The 23450-nt window shown below is 45.3% G+C and overlaps 1 protein-coding gene across 1 annotated transcript in view; it reads right to left on the bottom strand.

Annotated features, from left to right (window-relative positions):
• NHSL3 (NHS like 3) overlaps positions 1 to 17743 on the bottom strand; it is a 41404-nt gene extending 23661 nt beyond the window's left edge. The window contains exon 1 of the mRNA XM_069971366.1: positions 17328 to 17743. Coding sequence (XP_069827467.1) covers positions 17328 to 17502 — 175 coding nt within the window. The 5' untranslated portion in view covers positions 17503 to 17743. The remainder of the gene's footprint in view (positions 1 to 17327) is intronic.
• Between the last annotated feature and the right edge of the window lie 5707 nt (positions 17744 to 23450).

Below are 23450 nucleotides of genomic sequence, written 5' to 3'. Positions count from 1 at the left end.
GTCCTTCCTATTAGAGCATGAAACCAACCTATTATTCCTATGGTTAGAGACACAAAACCTGTTCATGTATGATATAAAGGACTCAGCAACTTGTTTTTAGTTTTATGCATATTTAATTATGGCTCTGTTTGCCCCAGACAGATGAGGTGCTTATGTGAATGGGCCTGGCATCACCATTCTGGGCCTGAATTACATAGGGTTTCATTTTGGCAGTTTACCCGCCTGGCATGCTTAGTCATTGTGCCAGTTATTGATGAGCACAGGTATTGCACTCATCTCTAATGCTTACCTCTCCACACTCCTCCAGTGTCCTCCTGCCATGTCTTTGGGTCCCCCACTGACCGACACTTCTCTGCAGTGACAGCCTGCTCAGCCAATCGCTGGCCACGGAACCATCTTGATCCGGTTTGTCTGCAGTCAGCAGGGGACCCAGAGACACCACAAGAGAACACGGGGGGAGCGTGGAGAGGAATTATTATGGGGGAGATTTTATCAAAGGGTGTAAAATATAGACTGGTGTAAACTGCTCACAGCAACCAATCACAGCTCAACTTTCATTTTACTGAGCTGCAAGAGGAGCTGTGATTGGTTGCTGGGGGCAGTTTACATCAGTCTATATTTTACATACTTTGCTAAATCTCCCCCTATTTTCCTTTTATCGATGCCGGAGTATCTCTTTAAAGCAAGGGCTGCAAGAACATCTCATGTTTATAGCTTGTGATCATTTGCTGTTATCGCCAGCTCTCCCCTGCCCATCACTATCACATGATAGTTGGCACTCATAGCATCTGTCTCCGTTGAAATAATTCTATTCTGCTGAAAATATTCAAAGACTATGGGGAGATTTTTTTTTTTTTTAAACATGAAGTAAAGTGAAACTGGCTCAGTTGCCCCTAGCAACCAATCAGATTCCACTTTTCATTTCTCACAGACTCTTTGGAAAATGAAAGGTGGAATCTGATTGGTTGCTAAGGGCAACTGAGCCAGTTTCACTTTACAACATGTTTGATAAATCTCCCACTAGGGGGGGGGGGGGGAATGGCTTGGATAAATCCCCCCTCCCCATAGTTTATACTTCTAAGATGTGAGTAGAGAGGAAGTGAGTGCAGGAATCAGAAGGAGGGGCTGTAGAGGTAAGTATACATCATCATATATACTTTTATCGGCCGTACATCACCTATTACAAGGAGCGCCACTGAGTTTTAAAGATGTTAAAGGGGTACTCCGAGCTGGGGACGCTAAATGGCGGAGCTGCCTTGAGCTGCAGCTCAGACCAGGAAGCGGCAGCCGGACAGGAGAACAGGGCGGCGCAATCTGGGACCCAGTGCTGGAACCGGGGAGGTCAGTAACCAGCGGCGTCTATATCCACTCCCTCCCCGGCCGTACACTGAAAATGACCCAAGCCCGGAGTACCTCTTTAAAAACAACAATAAGCCAATGATCGGCTCCTCAGCTGATTCCTGTTCTTATTACACAGAGCGATATCTGCCCAAACCAGCCTGATTTGACAGACCATAACTCCATGTAATGCAACCTTTACTGTCACTTTAAAAAATCTCAGCATGTCAAAAGTTTGGATCAGTCGGCATGTTGGTGCTGAGACCATCACTGATCGACAGAAAGAGCCAGGAGTAACATGCAGCTGTGTATTTTACTCCCCGGCTTGCTGTGCGGTAGACTTGTGGTGTGCTTCTCCCAGCTATATCTATCAATCAGTATGGCTCTGAGCACCAAGACCCCAATTTGTCACAATTTGTGACATGCCTGCTTCAATATGACAATGCTATTATTTGTATTTTTTAAAGTGACAGTAACGCATTGAACAACATATGAACCGGCAGAGTCTTTTCTACTGAGTTCAATTCACTTGCACCAAGTAAAAAAATCCTGTCTTTAGACATTTCTCCAGATGTAAAACTGACCGATATCAACAGAAGACGACCTGCAAAGTTCTAGAAACATCGTTAACTGGTTCTAGGGACATATCCAGCCCTGCTACTGTATACTGGAAAAACGTGCACGTTTCCTGGAGTACAAGCAGTGGGCAAAGAGGCAATAGGATTTACTTTTACTAATAGACAGGTTTCCAGGAGATTTGTTCATACTTGGAATTGTAGTTCAAGTGAAAACAAAGCAGTCGGTTAAAGAATGCTTGTGTTTCTATGAGATTCCAGCATTGAATCCATGAGATTCCACCACGTTTGTCATTGGTTTTACACAAACTGCAAAGAACCCTAAAGGCCTATGTTCACACAATGTAAGTTTCCGCAAAACAACGGCCGTTTCTAACAGCGATCGCTTACACTGAAGTGAATCGGAACAACGGCTGTTATTTTACACACTGTAAAGAACAAAGGCTGTCGTTCCCAGTCGCAACAAAAAATTGACATGTCAATTATTTTTGGACGTTGTTTCTCAAACTACCCAATGTGGCTGTCTTGCGGCTGTAGTGTGACTGAGAATCAATGCAATGTATTTCGCTAATGTTCCTGGGGCCGATATGGCAGTATCAGCCACAGGAATACGTAAAACAGTGGCTGTTGCTCGACACTGCAAACAACGGCCACTGTTTTTTATGTGAACATAGCCTGAAAGTTTATGATGCCAAAAAATACTTACATGTTGTTCCTACTTAGTTTTCAGTGCATCATAAGCTTCAGGGGGTTGTTAAAGAATTTCTTACTAAAGGCGGAAAAACTAGAAAAATTTAAATTTAAAAAAAAAAAAAAAAGGAAAGCACTTGTCTACAACCTTTAGGCTCTCTTTACGGCACGCTCAGGCCAGACAGCTGCGGTATACATAAATATAAAAACTATGCATTTTCAGAATTTCTGTTCTTTTAAAGTATTCTGCTTAATGTGAGGGCCAAGCTATGAGAGCAGGATCTCAGAGAAGCAAGGTTTAGTTACTGCCTGTGTGAATAAGGCTGAATTTAGCATTTTTTGCAAATAAAGAACAGAAGCAGAACTGGGTTGAACTGTCTCTGACTTTTGCCTGACACAACTTGTCCGTCCCTATTGAATACGTCTGTATGTATCTATAGCATCACTTTTACTATCTGTACAGCAGGCTGCATATTTTGTGGCAAATTTATAGTAGCATTATAGTGTAAGTTTACACATGTACATTGTATTGAATTTTTTTTGTACTGTATCAGAGATCAGCACATCTCCAGCACCCTTGGGTCTGTCCGAACCCGAGCGTGCAGTATTTGATTACCAGTGGCTGCAGAGGTTGGATGCAGCACTAGGGAATATGAAGGCCATAGGTCGTATGCATGTTTTCCAAGACTCCCTAGGACTGCATCCAACTTCAGCCACCGGTAATTAAATGCTGGACGCACCCAAGCGTGCTTGAGGTTTGCTCAACTCTAGACTCGTTTCTGTTAGAGGGGTTATCCAGGGGTTATCTTGTCTCCAGGTCAGGTGTGATTTGCAATTCAGCTCCATGTACTTTAATAGAACTGAGTTCCAAACCCCACCCAATCTGGAGACAAGAGAGGGGAAAAAGTGGCCATGTTTTTGTAGCGCTGAATAACCCCTTTAACCAAACACCACCTCTGGCACACCCCGAAATCAATAGCCCCGAAATCAATAGCCACCGCTACCAATGACCACCTTGTTATGCCCAGTGATGCAGTGAATCATGCCTTGTACTCGTTTTCACATATCATTTGGGGAACCAGCTCACAACTCTCCTCTCATAAGCCTAGTGCTGCATTCCATCATGAGCGGGGATAATATGAGGATTCCCTGGAACGTATCAGAAAAAAGGGCAAAATAAACAAGGACTTTAAAAGGGTACTCCAGCAAAAATCTTTCTTTCAAATCAACTGGTGTCAGAAAGTTATATAGATTCGTAATCTACTTCAATTTAACAAGTCTTCCCATACTTATCAGCTGCTGTATGTCCTTCAGGAAATGTTTTCCTTTCAGTCTGACACAGTGCTCTCTGTTGCCACCTCTGTCCATGTCAGGAACTGCCCAGAGCAGGAGAGGTTTTCTATGGGGACTTGCTGCTGCTCTGGACAGTTCCTGTCTGGGCTGGCTGGGCTGTATGGCCTGTCGGACAAACAGCAGCTGATAAGTATGGGAAGACTTGAGAATTCTAAGTTGAAGTAAACTACAAATCTACATAACTTTCTGAAACCAGATGATTTGAAAGAAAAAGATTTTCGCTGGAGTACCCCTTTAAAAAAATTTTTTTTTTAACTATTTGATATCTATATCATCTCCCAATACCACCTTGTTATATTGGAATAAAAGGGGGACACATAAGAAATACTTATGTGAACAAAGTGGTGCAATCTCTTTTATTCACGCTAAATTTTTGCAATCCGTTGTCATTCGTTTTTTTTTTTGCAAAAAAACATAAAAAACGGATGGAAAAAACGGATGCATGTGTGTGCATCCGTTTTTCCATTGAATGCCATGAAAAAGAAAACGGATCAAAAAGGAATAGTTTTTTTTTAATGTACACAAAAATGTAGTCGACCATATTTTTGCGTCTGTTAAAAAAATGGATCAGTTTTGATCCATTTTTTTATAATGGAATTCAATGGAAAAACAGATCAAAACGGATGCACACTTTGTAAACTTTGTTATGTGATACACAACTGACACAACTGACATTGATAAAGAAAATAAAGATTTAATAATAAAAACGGATGCACACACATGCATCCGTTTCTTTTCCATCTGTTTTTTGAAAGAAAAAAAACGGATTGCAAAAACGTAGTGTGAACCCAGCCTAATAGACACTATGGCACTGCTTGCATCCTGTGGACCTTGAAATCTACTGAATACAACGAGGGCACTTCTAACTAAAATACAGCTCCGTGCTGACTCAGAACGCATGTAAGTCTGGCCGTATAAGTAAAAAACAGAAGTCCTGGCATGCTTGTGGGTTTTGTTAAGGGTGGCACGCTCTGCCATATAAACCCTGTCAGGTGTTACGTCAGTCTGTAGGTCACAGATAACCTGGTGGTGTCTGTCCTGTTTTCCTCTTTAAACCACAAACACAGCTGAGTCAGAAGGATATAAACAAGGATCAGCTCAATGAACAGTGTATAACCTTGACCTCTGCGCAGTGTATAACCTGTTTCTGACAGCGCCCTATTACAATGGCTGATAATAGCATCTCATGGCATGAGGTTTTACTTACTGTACCCACCTCTCTGCTGCCTGGCAGGCCTTAACCTAATAATACTGCCGGGATTTCCAGGAGGAAATAATTACAACTATTTGGTTAGAAGTTATAGAGGTAGTAATGGGAGACTCCCTGTCCTCCATATTTAGTTCCAGTCATGGATCACATGTGCTGCACGTTTTTGGTAGCCACTACCTGTTTGTGGCCATTAAAAACACATTTGTAATTGTGTTGGAAATTTAGCTTAGAGTGGTTATCTAGGCTTAAAAAAAACGTGTACACTTTCTTCCAGAAACAACACCAGAAGGGGTCCTCCGTTGGGTGTGGGTTTTGAAGCTCAGTTCCATTGAAGTAAATGACGCTGAACTGTAATACAAAACACAGCCTGGAGACAAGGGTGGCGCTGTTTTTGCAAGAAAGTGTTGGTGCTTTTTCTCATGCTAGATAACCCCTTTAAGCGTATCAGCGCATATTTGTGCATCTACGGCAGAGAAGGACAAACTACTATAGACATTAGTGGTCAGATGAGCCCATGGGATGATCTGATTTCTCTAAAAGCCTACTACTTCTGTAGATATTAGAACACAACACAAGTTGTTAGGAAATATCTAGCTGTATTGTCCACCTGTCTCCTGGGATTTGTCCAGCCTCATCCATGGTGTACAATGCATTGTACTGGCTGTAACAACCACCAAAGGTGGCATCTGTTAGACTGTAGGCTATGCGCACCTGCACAGTAGTTTATATGTATCCAACGTGCCATACTGTGGGTACTTCTCTTATCCACCTATCCCCTTAGGGTTCTTTTACATTTACAACCCTAGCGACACTCCAGGACGATAATCGGCCTGTGTAAAAGGACCCAAGGGGACAGGTGGAAGGACTTCAGGATGACAATATGCAAGTTTTTCAGACACATAGGTCTGCATAGGAATACCCACAATAAAAGGGGCAGCAATCAGCCGAGGACCAGTCAAACACTCGATTATCAGCTGATCACATCTTTTGAGCCTGCTCAAAAATCTATCTTTAGCGGCCGCACATCCCCCAGTGCAGTCAGTTTCCAGTAAAGAAGCAGTCTATACTTACCATCCATGCTGCTTGTGATCCGACAGCATCTGGTTCTCCGGTCTTCCGGACATCGATTATATCTTCAGGCCGCTGCCTCCTTCAGAATGACTGACAGTCAGAGGGAGCAGTGCCTGAAGATACAGCCAGTGTGAGGATTGGAGAGCCATATGCTGGATCACAGACAGGCTGGTAAGTATACACTGCCGCTTGTGATCTGAAACTGACAGCACAGATATATACATATCTGTGCTGTCAGTTTCCAGGGATGTGTGAACAATACAAGGCTCATTCATACAGCCCATCTGCTAGATTTCTTGTGCCGTGTAAAGGCACCACACACAAGCCACCTATCTTGCTGATCGGCGCTCGTTTGCAGCCACCACGGCCGAGAAATCTTTGCGTGTAAAAGGAGCCTTACATCTTACTAAGATACATTTAGAAGTATGGATTAGAATGAAAGCAGTATGACTGCAGGACCTGAGTGCACAGAGTTTATCTGAATTCTACGGACACTCTTTATTTTTCCATAGAAGATCATGAATATGAAAATATTTATTTGTGATGTGAAACTGAAAAAAAGAAAGCTTACATATTCTTCACCAAACTCATTAGGTCGATATCATTACAATGCTACGCAATTTTTGTAGCTTTTTTTTTTTTTTTTTTTTTTTTTTCATGACATACTAGTTTTAAAAAAAAAATGAAAACTTATTTTCTTTTTAAACTAAAGCAATTATTATTTTTTTTACTTCTTCACCTAGGGAGCTGTGTGGGGCTCTTGCACCTGGGAAGCTGTAACTTATTTTTTTTTAAAAAAGGTGTGATTTAAAAAAACTCTGCAACTCTGTCATTTTCATACACTATTCAGGGTGATTAAGGTATAAGGTGGGTAATAGATAGTCATCTGCTTGACTGCTCATAGGAATCAATGTAATAATATAACATTACATTGATCCATCAGATAAGCATTCTAACGCTACAATCTGCCTACCATAGATTTGTGGTTTCAGCAGCAACGGTGCCTTAATGCAGGCCCCCGGGAATTCATTATAGCATATTGGCTCCCCCTGATCTGCCCCACTATACAACCCCCAATGCATACTTAATGTATTTAAATGCTGCTGGTAATTAAAGGGTTAAAGGAAACCAATCACACCGAATATGCCCCTAATGTTAAGGAAACATGCTGGTTCATCACCCAGCACGCTTCCCAAACATGCCCCCATACCCTCCTTGGTTATGCCCCAATCTTACATTTTTGAAGTCCCGCGCTGTATGGTAATAAGGTGTAAGTAGTCACGGTGGGCGTATGTAGTCATGGTCCTGGGCGGCTGTGAAAGCTGTAATCACGCCCAGAGGGGTGTGATTGAAGGAGCTGGCTCCGTTGACGTCACCTGTTGATTGCGTTCCACGTCGGCGGCGCGGCGACATCTTTAACATGTCGCGCATGCGCAGAACGTCAGGATTAGACGCTTATGTTCTGCGCTTGCACGGCGTGATAAAGACGGCGCAGCGCCGCCGACGTGAACGCAGTCCCCCGGGTGACGTCGGCAGAGCCAGCTCCTTCTAACACGCCCCTCTGGGCGTGATTACAGCGTTCACAGCCGCCCAGGACTATGACTACAGCCGCCCACACCATGACTACATACGCCCACCGTGACTACTTACACCTTATTACCATACAGCGCGGGACTTCAAAAATGTAAGATTGCGGCATAACCAAGGAGGGGACGGAGGGTACAGGGGGATGTTTGGGAAGTGTGCTGGGCGATGTACCAGCACATTTCCTTAACATTAGGGGCATATTCGGTGTGATTGGTTCCCTTTAATATCCCGCACAGACTTATTAGCAGTGGTTCTCTGCCACTGGGAAACCCCTCTATACACCCATAATAGCCCCAAGACTGGTGCATAATGGTGGCCTAAAGGGGTTAAAGACTAATAAGCAGACAGCTAAAACCAATCATCGTGTAGTCAGAGCTGCGGGAAGTTGTATATCACTTTATGTTGAACTGTTGAACAGAAACTTTTACAATGGAATGGGAAAAAAAAATGGGAGCTCATGCTTGCACAGGTAAAGTAGTACAGAACATGTGGTACCACACTATACTGTAGAGAGGCATTACTAGACAGGGGTTCTAGCATGACGTATCACTCATGCATTATTATTATTTATTTATTTATTTAAAAAGCGCCCTTAATTCCAGAGCGCTATACAATAGATGGGGTAACAAGCAGGAACAGTACAAGATCAGGACACATTACATGAAGGCAAAAGACAGGCTGGTACATGGGGGAAGAGGACCCTGCCCTCAAGGGCCTACAATCTATTAGCAGAAGTCGCAGATTCAGATGTAAGTGGCATGGCATTAATTTCAATAGTCCACAAAAGACCATAGCATGTTAAAAATATTGTAACCTGAAGCCACTTGAAAGACCAGGGTATTCTAATAGCTAAGTATTCTCTCAACATACACATAGGCTTCCATTGCCAGAGGGCAAAAAAGTATCCCTTTTGCTACAGCAAAAAAAATAATAGTAATAATGAAATGGCAAAGAAGACTATGCTCTGGAGTTAGTAGCCACTGTATAGAACGGGTGTCCAACTCTTGGCCTTCCAGGTGTTGCAAAACTACAATTCCCATCATGCCAGGACAGCCGAAGCTAAAGCTTTGGCTGTCCAGGCATGATAGGAATTGTAGTTTTGCAACACCTGGAGGGCCAAGAGTTTGACACATGTGGTATAGAATCTACAAAGATAGAGTCCAAGGCAGCACTTCTACCAATACTAACATCTTTTAATTACAACATGAAAATAGAAAGGAGGGCAACTGGAGCATGTTTGAGTCCGATCATTCTGCATTGGATTACCGGTGGCTGAAGGAGTTGGATGCAGCCCTAGGGAGTCCTGAAAAACATTGATACAGTCTATGGCCTATAGCTGTATCCATGTTTTGTAGGCACCCTTAACCCTTTGAGGACCAGGCCCAAAATGACCCAGTGGACCGTGCAAATTTTGATCTTTGCACTTTCGTTTTTTCCTCCTCCCCTTCTAAGAGCTCCAGCACTTTCAGTTTTCTATCTACAAGGCCATGTAATGGCTTGTTTGTTACAGTAATAGTTGTACTTTGTAATGGTGTCTTTCATTTTACCATAACATATATGACGGAATCCCAAATATATTATTTATGAAGATATAAATTGGTGAAATCGTAAAAAATAATGCAATATGGTAAGGTTTGGGGGGTTCCTGTGTCTACGTAATGCACTATATGGTAACAGCGACATGACACTATTACTCTATAGGTCAGTCCGAACACAACCATATGCAGGTTACACAGATTCTCTAATGTTATTTATATTTTTTTAATGAAATCCTTTTTTTTGGCAATTAAATATTAATAATTGTGATGCTTATAACAGTTATATTTTTACAGTTATATTTTTACCTACGGGGCTGTATGGGGTGTCATTTTTTCCACCATTTTATTAATACCATATTTGTGAAGATCGGATGTTTTGATCACTTTTTATTAATTTTATATATTTATTTTTTACATAAAATCGGTAATCCGCGCACTTTTTTCCCTCTTTTCGTCTACGCCGTTCACCATTCGCAATGACATTTGCTATATTTTAATAGATTGGACAATTACGCACGCTACAGTATATTATATGTTTATTTATTTTTATATGTTTTATTTATATAATGGGAAAGGGGGTGATTTAAACTTTTATTGGGGGAGGGGTTTTGGGGTAGTGTAATAGTGATTTTTTACTTTTTTTTTTTTTTTTACACATTTGAAGTTCCTTTTTTACATACAGTACTTTGATATTTACACTGATCATTGCTATGCCTCAGGCATAGCATTGATCAGTGTTGTCGGCACTCTCCTGATTGAGCCTGCCTGTGCAGGCTCAGTGACCAGAGCGCCGATTGGACCACGCGGAGGCAGGTGAGAGACCTCCGGCGGTCCGTTTTACCGATCGGGACCCCCGCAGTGTGACCCCCGCAGGGTCCCGATCGGTAAGTGACAGGGGACAGGGGACACTTGCAGCGTGTCATTAACGGTGAGGTGCCGGCTGCTGATTGCAGCCGGCCCCTACCTGCTATGAAGCGCGCTCCGCTCCGGAGTGAGCTTCATAGCTCAGGACGTACCGGTACGTCTAGGGTCGCCTCGGGGTTAAAGTGTCACTGTTGTATTTTTATTATTTTGCTGAAATAAATAGTACTGGCGATTTTAAGAAACTTCGTAATTAGATCTATTAGACAAATATGCCATTATCTGCATTCAAAAAGACTTTTCCCAAGGTCGCCCCCCCCCCCCCTACCTCTCATTCTCTGCTCATTATCAGGAAATTTCGACTCTTTTTACATCAGTCGGGCCCTGTGTAATCTATGGAGAGGGTAGGAGGGAGATTAGTCGCTAGCAGAGAACAAAGGATTACATAGCGGGACATGTGTGAAAGCTGGTATTCAGAGGTCAGAGAGGTCAGGGCTGACTTCAGAGGAAATAGCCCGGTGATGTAGCTGTAAATTAACTCTTCGTTGTCCTGTTTTGGTGCCTCATCTCCCAACCCTCCCCTCTCCATAAGAGAATCATAAAGACCGGGGGGAGAGCTTCAAACTACCTTTTCATGATAAAAAATGCATTTTTTCTGCTAATCAACCCAATTATAAAATTTCTTAAAATCGCCTGTACTATTGATTTCTGCAAAAAAATCAAATGCTGAATGATTGGACACCTAATAAAGATGTAACATAGGGAGTGAGGGCTGGGCTTAGCTAGTGCTATGAGCAGGAACCAGCCTGTACTGTGAGATGAAGCGAATAGAAAATCACTGTGCGCCATGGAGAAGACCCTCCGGGGCTCAGTAACAGCAGTATGAGCACTAAACCACCTTGTCGCCACTCTAAAGTGTTAATGTAACAAAACAAATTGAAAAGTACAGATAAGCTATAAAATGTATACATAGAAACTATCTTCAGACATATTTGTTTATCTCAAGCAGGTTTACCTTCCCTTGTTTAGGATTTACCAACCACATCTACTGGAAATTTCTTACAAGCATCTACTACTCTTTCAGTGAAGTAATATTTTCTCTTGTTGCTTCCCCATTTTCCCCAACTAATCTCAGAATATTTTCCCTTGTACTTGTGTTTAGTTTCTCACTTAAAATGCTTCCCTCATGAACTCTATTTAACCCTTCCAATATACTTACAGGCTTTGATCATACACCCCCCCCCCTTTTCCCCCAGACTATTTATATGAACATTGATGCCCCAGGAGTCTCTCAATGTATTTATAGTCAGTTCTCGCAAGAGATGCCCAGGGCACCCTACAGCCAAGGGACCTGTTCTTTACCACTCTACAGGATCCTACCTAGTGGCATGGTTGGTGGCTGAGGGCACTCCAGGTGCTGGTAGACTGAAGGAGGCCAAAGCGGAGAAAGCTCCATTGGGTGTACAGCTTCCACTACTGCCCCCACTGCAGTGACAGTGTCCTTCTAAGGGCCCTATTACACCGAACGATAATCTGCCAAATTAGGCTAATTCAGTAGATTATCGCTCCATACAATAAAGCCAAGGATCAGCTGATCATCGGCTGATCGTTGTTTATGCAAGCCTAAAAATAATTGGTTGTCAGGTGCACATTGCTACATGTAATAGTGATGCACAGCCGACGGCTGACGACTGTGTGAAAAAAAAAAAACCTTATACATACCTGTCCATGCTCCCCGGTGTTCTTCTCGCTTCTGGACAGAAGACCAGGGAGCGTGTAGAGGTAACATATTACTATACAGCTTGCACCGACAACGCTAACGCTATACATACAGCCCTTGCTGCACAATTATTGAGCCATGTAATAGGCTCAGTAAATTTGCTAGATCAGCGCTCGTTTACACTTGGTGATTGGGCGTGTAATGCAGCTCTAACTCCTAAGGGCCCTATTACACAGGATGATTAACGTGCAAAAAATCGTTATATCGTTGAAATTTAAACAGTAATCGTCCTATGTAACTGCAGGCAACGATCGAAAAATCGTTCGTGTGTCATTGATCGTTGATCTAGATCTGACCCTAAAATCATTGTTAATCGTTCGCTAATCACTCGCTGTAAGGGCTCGTCCACACTAGTGTTTTTACATGAAAATGACGGATCCATTCATTTTTTGTAAACGGATAGCTAAAGACGGATTTGCTAACGGGTGTCAATGGGTGCAAACGGATAGCCAAAAGTTAGTGTATCCATTTAGTTTAGTAAAATTAGCGGAAGCTTGCCATCTGTTTGCTTCCGTTATCACCCGTTTGTAATTCCGTTCGTGTCCGTTTTTCAGTTTGTTTTTTCAGCTTCTCTCCTTCCTTCCCAGAACTTCCTGTCTTCTCTCCCCTTCTGCGCATGCTCCAACTAGAAAACGGAATGGGACGGAAACTTAAACAACGGACGCAAATGGATTAACCTTCCGTTACTATCTGTCAGCATTGATTATCATTATAAACAAAAACGGATTGCATCGATCCATTTAATCTCAGTTTTTGAAAACGGAAAAAAAAAATACTGCAAACACAATTTTTTCCTCCGTTCAGAAAAACGGAACTTAAACGTATTGCATGCTAACGGAGCAATATTTGGTCAAACGGAGCACAATAAAATATCATTGAAATCTTAGGGGTTTTACAACGGATCCGACAACTTCCGTTTCGCTTTCTCCAAAACGAAAAAGGATGACGGAATGGTGCCGGAAGAACGAACGCTAATGTGAACGTAGCCTAACTGCACATTTGTTCGCTGTAGTTCACTAATCGTTCAGTGTAATTCCAAATTACTCCATCTGATCCCAGCAAAAGAAGGAACAAACAATCTTAGTAACAATCATAATTTAGGGTCCATTTACACAGAAAGATTATCTGACAGATTATCTGCCAAAGATTTGAAGCCAAAGCCAGAAACAGACTATAAACAGAGATCAGGTCATACAGGAAAGCCTGAGATTTCTCCTCTTTTCAAATCCATTCCTGGCTTTGGCTTCAAATCTTTGGCAGATAATCTGTCAGATAATCTTTGTGTAAACGGACTCCAACAATAAACAAATCTCTTTTGCGATTGTTTCTCGTTAGTTGTTAAAAATGGCTTTGTCTAATAGGACCCTGATAGCCCTATTTAACGGAATGTTTATCGTTCATAGACTCGCTCCAACGACCGCTCGTTAACGAGCACTTAACGATTTTTTTAAGCGAACGATAATACGTGTGGGAACGTGAACGATATTGTAGTGTAACGATTTTTTTGCGGTCGTTACATGGTCGTTTAAAACTTGGGGAAATGTAGGTAGACATTTCAAGAACGACTGAAAGATTTTTTTATTCAACGAAAAGATTAGCGAATGATTGTTAAAAGACCAACGATTTTTTTTTTACATGTTGAAAAAAAAAATAGTGAACGACTCAACGACGTTTTCGCTGTTGTCGTTTGCTCGTTTACAGCTATTCCACAGAACGAATATTGTTAACGAGCGGTCGTTTGAACGATTTTATGAACGATAATCGTTCGAAAAAGTTCCGTGGAATAATAGGGCCTTGAGAAAGATTATCCGACAAGATTATCTGTCAAAGATCTGAATGGGACAATTATCGTGCGAAAAATTGTTATATCGTTTAAACGATAATCGTTCTGTGAAAAATCATTCCTATGTCTTTGATCATTGATTTAGATCTAAACCTAAAATTATCGTTAATTGTTCGCTGTAATTCCACATTCGTTAGCTGTAGTTCTGCATTTGTTCACTCGTTCAGTGTACATTGCGCATTGTTTTGCTGGGATCAGAAAGAATAAACGATCAAAGTAACGATCGCATCTAACGACCATTGTTCTGTGTAATATGGTGAACGATTTTGAGTTAACGATAAACAATCTCGTTTGTGATCGTTTGTCGTTATATCGTTGAAAATTGCTCTGTGTAATAGGACCCTAAGCTTCCACTATCTTGATCCCAAAGATCGATCAAAGGAATCAGGTTACACAATCAAGATCCAAGCATCTTACGATATATGTATGGTATCTATCAATATATAGACAGAGATCACACTTGACTTTGTGATCCGTAGAGAGGAAAGAGGTTTGGGGCTGCATATCCCACTCTATGCACTTACAATGGGACATCCTGCAGCCTTCTGTCGGAGTCCTCCCAATGTATATTGGGCAGCACGGTGGCTCAGTGCTTAGCACGGGGTCCTGGGTTCAAATCCCACCAATGGCAACATCTGCAAAGAGTTTGTATGTTCTCTCCGTGTTTGCGTGGGTTTCCTTCGGGTACTCCGGTTTCCTCCCACACTCAAAACATACAGATAGGTGGATTTAGATTGTGAGCCCTAATGGGACAGGGAGCAATAATTGGCGAAACTATGTAAAGTGCTGCGGAATCTGTGTGCGCTATACAAATAAAAAGCATTATTAAAAGCATTATATCCCGGGCAGAGAAGACACTTTCTCTGTTGTGAACATAGGCTCGGCCAGGCCAGATTTCATAACTGTGTGCACATTCCACATCACTGATTGGATCAATAACCACAGTAATTTTCCACAGCGGTGACGGCTGTATATACAGCGTGGTGTAACAATCACCGTACAGTCAGTAAATGACTAATGCAGTCCTAGTTTTCATCTCATTATCTGCTATACATTCTGCCCCAGTCCCTCAGATCACGTCCCATTATTCTGTGTCCAGCACCTACAACACAACAATGGCTGGGAGCAGATGCTGACTGTTGCTAACCCCACCCAAGCCAACATATTGTGCTCGGTTTGGCATGTCACACCATAATTATACAATCTCCGTACACACAATGGCAGATGGAAAACAACATGTTGTATCCAGTTCAATGAGGAACGACTCCTGCAAACTGACTTCCAGCTGTACGGATAACAGAACACATATCCCAGCCCTGTGACCTGTGATATCACACACATACACCCAACTCCGGGAAAATGGGTGTGTAACACATCCAGGAAGGAAAAGTGCCTGTACGACGTGGTGCTGCCGGAGAACTTTCCATTGACAGGACAGGCATAGCTTCTATATAGGTTCACATTACTTGTATGTGAGTGCAGGGCCACGCGTCCACATGACAGGCAGCAGGATGTCTAGGTATGTTCTCTTCGCGGTTGCTAGCACCCTCGGGCTGTATCATTGTGTTGACAGAACTTCTGTGTATGAACGCCATGAACCTTCATAACGTCTCGGGTGGAAGTGCTCCCTGTGGTCAGCATGTATTGTTTATTATACTGCCTTCTACTGAAGAGGGATCTGCGACGCGCACACACTATAATATTATATATATATATATATATATATTAGTCCTGAATGAGAAACCTGCCTACAAGTTATGCCATAATACGGAATCTGATACTCTCTGGTGGCAGAACTAGGCAAACTTCACATGTAGGCGCCATATTGTGACACATGGCTGATCGGACCTGTTAGCTTAGACTTGTCAGGATATGGTCTTTTTTTGGTAACTCACTGCCTGCAGAAAAGAATGTACATCCACTGATATGAAGCAGAGTCGTATAGGCGCACAGGACATGTCTCAGCCCAACCTGCACGGCTGTATAGAACAGCAGTCAGAAGAACGTGTACGAGCCTGAGTGCGGCCTGTATAGCCTTAGGTAGGCTAACTCCTGCTTCTCAGTAACACGAGTCGCTGATATGGTGTTAGTAACCTGCTGCGTACACATCTGAGACATAATAGACAGCCAAGTTCAGCATCAATAGCAATGTAATATCACATAACTACGTGGCCAGTTTCTTGTGGCTTTTGCAATGTGACTGCAACCCAGCCGACATAAGGAAACTTCTGGTGGAGCACTGTGAAGTGCCTGACCTTTAAAAGTTAGTGCATGTTAGCCTGTCACCTACGTTGCGGCTCGGGCCTGTCACCTACCTGGCGGCTCGGGCCTGTCACCTACCTGGCGGCTCGGGCCTGTCACCTACCTGGCGGCTCGGGCCTGTCACCTACCTGGCGGCTCGGGCCTGTCACCTACCGGGCCTGTGAAGTCATTTGTGCCAGTTTTCTGCATACTTTAAATTTCAAATGAATTCAGCTATGTAACAAAGACAACAGAAGTGTGAGAGCTGATGATCGGAGTGCCATGGTGGCATTCCCTCACAGATCTCTGGCATGTAGACATGTGCCCTGTACTATAAGCAGGTGGCTCTTTAGGATAAGCTGATGAATAAGCCGGAGCCCTCCGGCAGTGGTGAGACTCTTCTCCATTAGTTATAGGACGGCTTCCACCATCCCTGATACCTCTCTTCTATGTCACTGGCACAAAGTTGGTAGACGAAGCCACTTCCCTTACCAGATGCCAAGTTCTGAAACTGGTCAGTGACTGGCAGTACTGACAGCACAGAATAAGATAAAAGATTATTATTATCCTAATATCCCCTGCACTTGTCAGCTACACGGACACTGCTGGCAGGCCCGGCCGGCACTCTACCAGTGGTATAAGCTGTGATGCCCGCCACTCTCCCAGGGGTATAAGCTGTGATGCCCGCCACTCTCCCAGGGGTATAAGCTGTGATGCCCGCCACTCTCCCAGGGTACAGGCTATGAGGATGGGCACTCTCCAAAATTCAGGATTCTGTTGCCTCCTGTCAATATCCTGATAAATTCTAGCAATGTATATATAGGTTACAGGACAAGTGATCAGACATGGCACACAGGGTACAGTGATCACACATGGCACACAGGGTACAGTGATCACACATGGCACACAGGGTAAAGCGATCACACATGGTACAGGAGGACAAGAGATCACATATAGGGTACAGTGATCAGACATGGCACACAGGGTACAGGACAAGAGATCACATATAGGGTACAGTGATCAGACATGGCACACAGGGTACAGGACAAGAGATCACATATAGGGTACAGTGATCAGACATGGCACACAGGGTACAGGACAAGAGATCACATATAGGGTACAGTGATCAGACATGGCACACAGGGTACAGGACAAGTGATCACATACAGGGTGCCCACCCAGCCTGTAGCAGAGCCCAATACACACAGGGCAGCCGTCCACCCCCTGTGCCACCTCTCACCTTTGCCCTCCTGCGCTTTGACCTCTGGCTGCGGCTTCTTCTTCTTGCGCCCCCGGAGCCAGCTCAGTGCCCGCCGCAGGCTGCCAGCTTTGTGCTTCTTCTTCTTGGGCTCGGGCGGCTCTGGCAGGGCGGGCGCGGAGCCGTGGTCTGGGATGAGGGCGCTCTGGGTAGACATGGCTCACAAGGTGGGGGGCATGGTGCCACCGGGGCTGCCAGGCTGCGTCATCCGCTGCACGGTAAGAGATGCGGGTGACTCCGTTAGTCCACGTGTGTGGGCAGCGGTGTGATCCCCCCGGTACGGCAGCTGCGGGCTCCAGATGCCCCCTGTGTCCCGGGCTGTCTGACTTGTGTCTCCCCGCTGCCGCTCTCCGGGCTCCTCCTCCCAGCGCTTCCGCATTCCAGCCCCGGGGGCGGAGCCGGCACACCTGGGACACCGGGGACACAGGCCCCATCCCAGTCACAGCGCGGCCCCGGGGAGTCTCGGTGTGGCGGCACCTCAGCATCCGCTGCTCCCCGGGTCCCTCAGACCTCCCCGTGTGCTGAGGAGCCGCCTCATCCTCCCGGCTCTGCATCCCGGCCCGCCGCTGCCTCACTGCTCACCGTTACACCTGCTCACACCGTGCGGTAACGGAGGGGAGTGACGCTAATGTAGTCACAGTCTAGACACAACTATGTTTGGTCTGCGGTAAATCTGTATTCACGTGTAGTGCGGTACAATGATATCCCCGTACCCTGTGTGTGAGGAGTATATACGTGTATGGAAAGGGTAACTAGTCCCGGGCAGTGCCCTATTAACCCTGATTGTGCCCTCGCTCCTCCCTCGGTAAACACGGGGCCGTTGTCATAACATTGGGCTTGTCCTAAAACCGCTTCCAGCTCCAGGAGAGAATAGAGGTATTGTGAGGAGCGGGGAGGCCGGCCAGAGACACCGGGACCCTGCCGCCTCACTGCAGCTACCGGGGGATGTGCACAGGGCACTGCCGCCTCACTGCAGCCACCGGGGGATGTACCCAGGGCACTGCAGCTACAGGGGGATGTACCCGGGGCACTGCCGCCTCACTGCAGCTACCGGGGAAGGTACACAGGACACTGCCGCCTCACTGCAGCTACAGGGGGATGTACACAGGGCACTGCAGCTACCGGGGAATGTACACAGGGCACTGCCGCCTCACTGCAGCTACCGGGGGATGTACACAGGGCACTGCCTCCTCACTGCAGCTACAGGGGGATGTACACAGGGCACTGCCGCCTCACTGCAGCCACCGGGGGATGTACCCAGGGCACTGCCGCCTCACTGCAGCCACCGGGGGATGTACCCAGGGCACTGCAGCTACCGGGGGATGTACCCAGGGCACTGCCGCCTCACTACAGCTACCGGGGGATGTACCCAGGGCACTGCCGCCTCACTGCAGCCACCGGGGGATGTACCCAGGGCACTGCAGCTACAGGGGGATGTACACAGGGCACTGCCGCCTCACTGCAGCCACCGGGGAAGGTACACAGGGCACTGCCGCCTCACTGCAGCTACCGGGGAAGGTACACAGGACACTGCCGCCTCACTGCAGCTACAGGGGGATGTACACAGGGCACTGCCGCCTCACTGCAGCTACCGGGGAATGTACACAGGGCACTGCCGCCTCACTGCAGCTACCGGGGGATGTACACAGGGCACTGCCGCCTCACTGCAGCTACCGGGGAATGTACACAGGGCACTGCCGCCTCACTGCAGCTACCGGGGAATGTACACAGGGCACTGCCGCCTCACTGCAGCTACCGGGGGATGTACACAGGGCACTGCCTCCTCACTGCAGCTACCGGAGAAGGTACACAGGACACTGCCGCCTCACTGCAGCTACAGGGGGATGTACACAGGGCACTGCCGCCTCACTGCAGCTACCGGGGAATGTACACAGGGCACTGCCGCCTCACTGCAGCTACCGGGGAATGTACACAGGGCACTGCCGCCTCACTGCAGCTACCGGGGAATGTACACAGGGCACTGCCGCCTCACTGCAGCTACCGGGGAATGTACACAGGGCACTGCCGCCTCACTGCAGCTACCGGGGGATGTACACAGGGCACTGCCTCCTCACTGCAGCTACCGGAGAAGGTACACAGGGCACTGCCGCCTCACTGCAGCTACCGGGGGATGTACACAGGGCACTGCCTCCTCACTGCAGCTACAGGGGGATGTACACAGGGCACTGCCGCCTCACTGCAGCTACCGGGGAAGGTACACAGGGCACTGCCGCCTCACTGCAGCTACCGGAGAAGGTACACAGGGCACTGCCGCCTCACTGCAGCTACCGGGGGATGTACACCGTGACCTGCCGCCTCACTGCAGCTACAGGGGAAGGTACACAGGGCACTGCAGCTACCGGGAGATGTACACAGGGCACTGCCGCCTCACTGCATCTACAATGTACACTGGTCATCTCAATATACACACCCAGGTCACTGCAATATGCACATGTAGTACACAACCAGGTCACTGCAATATACACTCATATACACATGTAGTACACAACCAGGTCACTGCAATATATACATGTAGTGCACACCTAGGTCACTGCAATTTACACATGTAGTACACAGCCAGGTCACTGGAATATACACATGTACACAGCCAGGTCACAGTAATATACACATGTTCACTGTCAGGTCACTGCAATATACACATGTAGTACACAGACAGGTCACAGCAATGTACACTAATATACACATGTAGAACATAGCCAGGTCACTGCAGTATACACATAAGGGAGATTTGTCTGTAGATTTGTGCTGAAATGCCTGCGCCAGACACAGGGCCAGTCGGCTTTACTTTGTCGTCGCAGGTCCGGGCTGCACTACGGACATGTGAATGAGGCCTAGGACATGCATTGGTATTTATACACACAATACGCAGCCTGGGCACTGATATATACACCTGAACATACACGGGTATACACACTATACATGGGCTGGTCACTGGAATACAGTACACTGATGTGTATGCATACAGCTGCTAGGTCACACAGACGTACATTTATATACATACAGTTTCCTCAGATAGCACTCAGCTAAGTTACATATACAGAGATAAATACACAGACCACACTCACACACCACACGACCAGGTCGCACAAATAAACACTAATACTCATAGGGCTCATGGCCGGGTCACACAGTTATACACCTGTTTGCACACACTACTCTGCTAGGCAGTATAAGTTGACACTAAGATACCGAGGCCATAAACCCAGATCTTCATGCAATTGTATTTAAATTGGAATTTATATTTAACCAGTTAACACTGAATGACTCTAACGATAAAGAATCTCGTTTGCGATCGTTAGTCGTTACTCTTGATCTTTATCATGGTGCTAGTAGTAGTATGTGTGATCTGGTTGATGAACTGAGGTTACATTTGTTACAAGTTTAAGGGCATCTTGTCAGCAGGTATGCCGAACCAGCAATACATGGCAGGATTTGTTGGAAGTGTTTTTTTGTTCCAAAATAACCACATATTGTAACATCTTCCCATCTTGCGTTGTACCATTATGTCATCTAATATAGTGATGACAAAAATTGTGTCTATGGGAGCACTTGCAGATGCATGCTGTATTATACAGCTGTCAGTCACCCTATCTCCACCCTGACACACAGCGGCAAAATACACGGTTATATAAATTATCAGAAAAAAAGTTCAATAAAGGCATTGCTATTGCTGTTTTATATGTGTATCCCACCTACAGAAAATTGAGTAAAAAGTAATCAAAACCTACTAATGCTGCTGGTGAAATTAAAGGGGAACTCTGCCCAAAATGCTATATTGGCTGCAGGAAGGGGGGGGAAGGCATAATAAAGAAGCTCTACTTACCTGTCCCCGTGCCCCCGCAGCGCCTCGTCACAGGCTTATTGTCTCGTGCCAAAAAAACACATTTGCTCCTGGGTTCCAGTGTCGTCATGACCTGGAAGAAAGTACCCAACCTGGCTGATGGATTGTCCACTCACTTAGTAAGTGACTACAACGGAGTACAGCCTCAGTCACTGACTGGTTGAGCAGGCAATCCATCAGCCGGGTCAGTGAGTGGTAAGGCAGGGCTGCAGGGGCAGGTAAGTAGCGTTTCTTTATTTTGTTCTCCCCCTGCCTGCAGGCCATTTTATATGTTGGCCGGACTTCTCCTTTAAAAATATAATGCATCATACAGCTACATCAATAAAAAAAATTACAAAGTTATGGGTTTTAGTAAAACCTAAAGGAAAGTTGTGGAATTGCTGTGTTTTTATGTCAACAATCCCCCCCCTACAAAAAAAAAAAAAGTTGTACCATTGGAAAAAAAATATGTGTTTGCCTCAAAAAAATCTTCATAATAATAATATATTTATCTGTATAGCGCCAACAGATTCTGCACCACGGAAGGATGTTCATAGAAAAATTAAAAAAGTGATGTCATCCTGCCTTTTTAACCAGGCTGTGTCAATAAGGGTTAACACAAGTCTACCATCCTTGAAACCTGATCTCACAGCTACAGGGAAAGATAGTGAAATGATTGTCCTATTATACAAATTGCTATATAAATTCATGGCTGGGAACACAAAGGTAACTTTCACTCTTTATTACCTGTCCCGAATGTCCTTTACAGGCCATAAAGTTCAATGGAGTCTTTGTTATTTTTCTCTGCCATGTCGCTACATTATTGGACACCTCTCCTATCTGTGAATGGGCAAGGCAAAGTACAGTGGTGCCTTGGATTACGAGCGTAATTCGTACCGGCACCGCGCTTGTAATCCAAATCCACTCTTAAACCAAAACAAATTTTCCCATAAGAAATCATAGAAATGCAGACAATTGGTTCCACACCCCAAAAATAATTATTTATTATTCTGAACATGTAAAACAAATGAAACAAACATTGAGAAACAGCAGAATATGTGATATTATAAGTTACTGTACAGTAATGGAGAGGATGGGAAACACAAGGGCTGACAGAGACTGCAGGGAGCATGAAGGAATGAGCAGGGCAGATGTGGGCACATAACATGCAGCACTCTCTGTCCAGGAAGGAAGTGGTTACAGCTATGAAGAGATTACCTCCACAGTCCTGTCCCCTGATACAAGCCCCAGCCTGAAGTGGATCTGCTATGATTTGGAAGGTGAGGGAGACTCTCTGGGTCATAGTACAGTGCTGTAGACCATCCTGTGCAAACCATGCCCCTCCCCCACTCACTCTCCCACCCAGTGACCCAAGTCACAATTTTGAAAAACTGTGAGCTCTTAAACCAAGGGGAAAAAAAATGAGACTAAGTCTTCATGATGGCATGGGTTGGATGGAGAAAAAGCTGAAAAAAACAACTCAACGTCACCTGTGGGTCACTAGATCCTAACTGTTCTGCCTGTCACTGGGTGACAGCTCCAATACCAAAATGGGAAATAAATGTAAAAAAATCCTCAGAAACAAAAGACAGTCGGCAGCAAAAGACCACCTGGTCCAATACCAGCGAGATCTGCTGCGGATCCCTGCCCTGTAATGTCTATGGGCAGACATACTCGCAGCGGGATTTACATCGGGAGACCACCCCCTTAACCCCTGCCGGATGGAGCATATACATTACCGGCTCCAGGATCCGGCTTGCTTTGGGTGTTCCCAGCTGGATGTCCTGCTCAGCCAGTGTGCTGCCCCGAAAGAGACAAAAGTTCTCCTACATCAGGAAAAGAAAAAGCTCTGGTCAGCTCTCCTAGAACACTGTTCACACTAGACAGGAGCACGTTGCTATGGCTGAAATTGCAAACACACAAAAACACAGAAAAATGCAACAGCTCACCGCAAAAGCAAGATACAGACCCACCACAGACATGAAAATAGTTAAAAGCAGCCCCCCCAACTGCTAAAAAAAAAACTCCCACAAAAATAATGAGTCTCTTGGTTACTATTTGCAAACAGTGTAAACTGCCTCACCACGATAAGGTGGCCTCATATCGGGGCAAACCCTACACTGTACTATGGCCTCTCCATGGCGTGTAATACGCCTATGCTCTGGGCATGCAAGATCCGTTTAATACCTGCAAAAATAATTGCACCACCTGGGTGAGACAGGTGGAGTGCACGACCAAATAGAGGCAACCACTCCCCCAACTGG

The sequence above is a fragment of the Dendropsophus ebraccatus genome, chromosome 5 (assembly GCF_027789765.1).
Source record: "Dendropsophus ebraccatus isolate aDenEbr1 chromosome 5, aDenEbr1.pat, whole genome shotgun sequence".
In the NCBI taxonomy this organism is placed as follows: domain Eukaryota; kingdom Metazoa; phylum Chordata; class Amphibia; order Anura; family Hylidae; genus Dendropsophus; species Dendropsophus ebraccatus.
The sequence above is the reverse complement of the archived record's forward strand: the minus strand, read 5'-3'. Positions and strand labels throughout refer to the sequence as shown.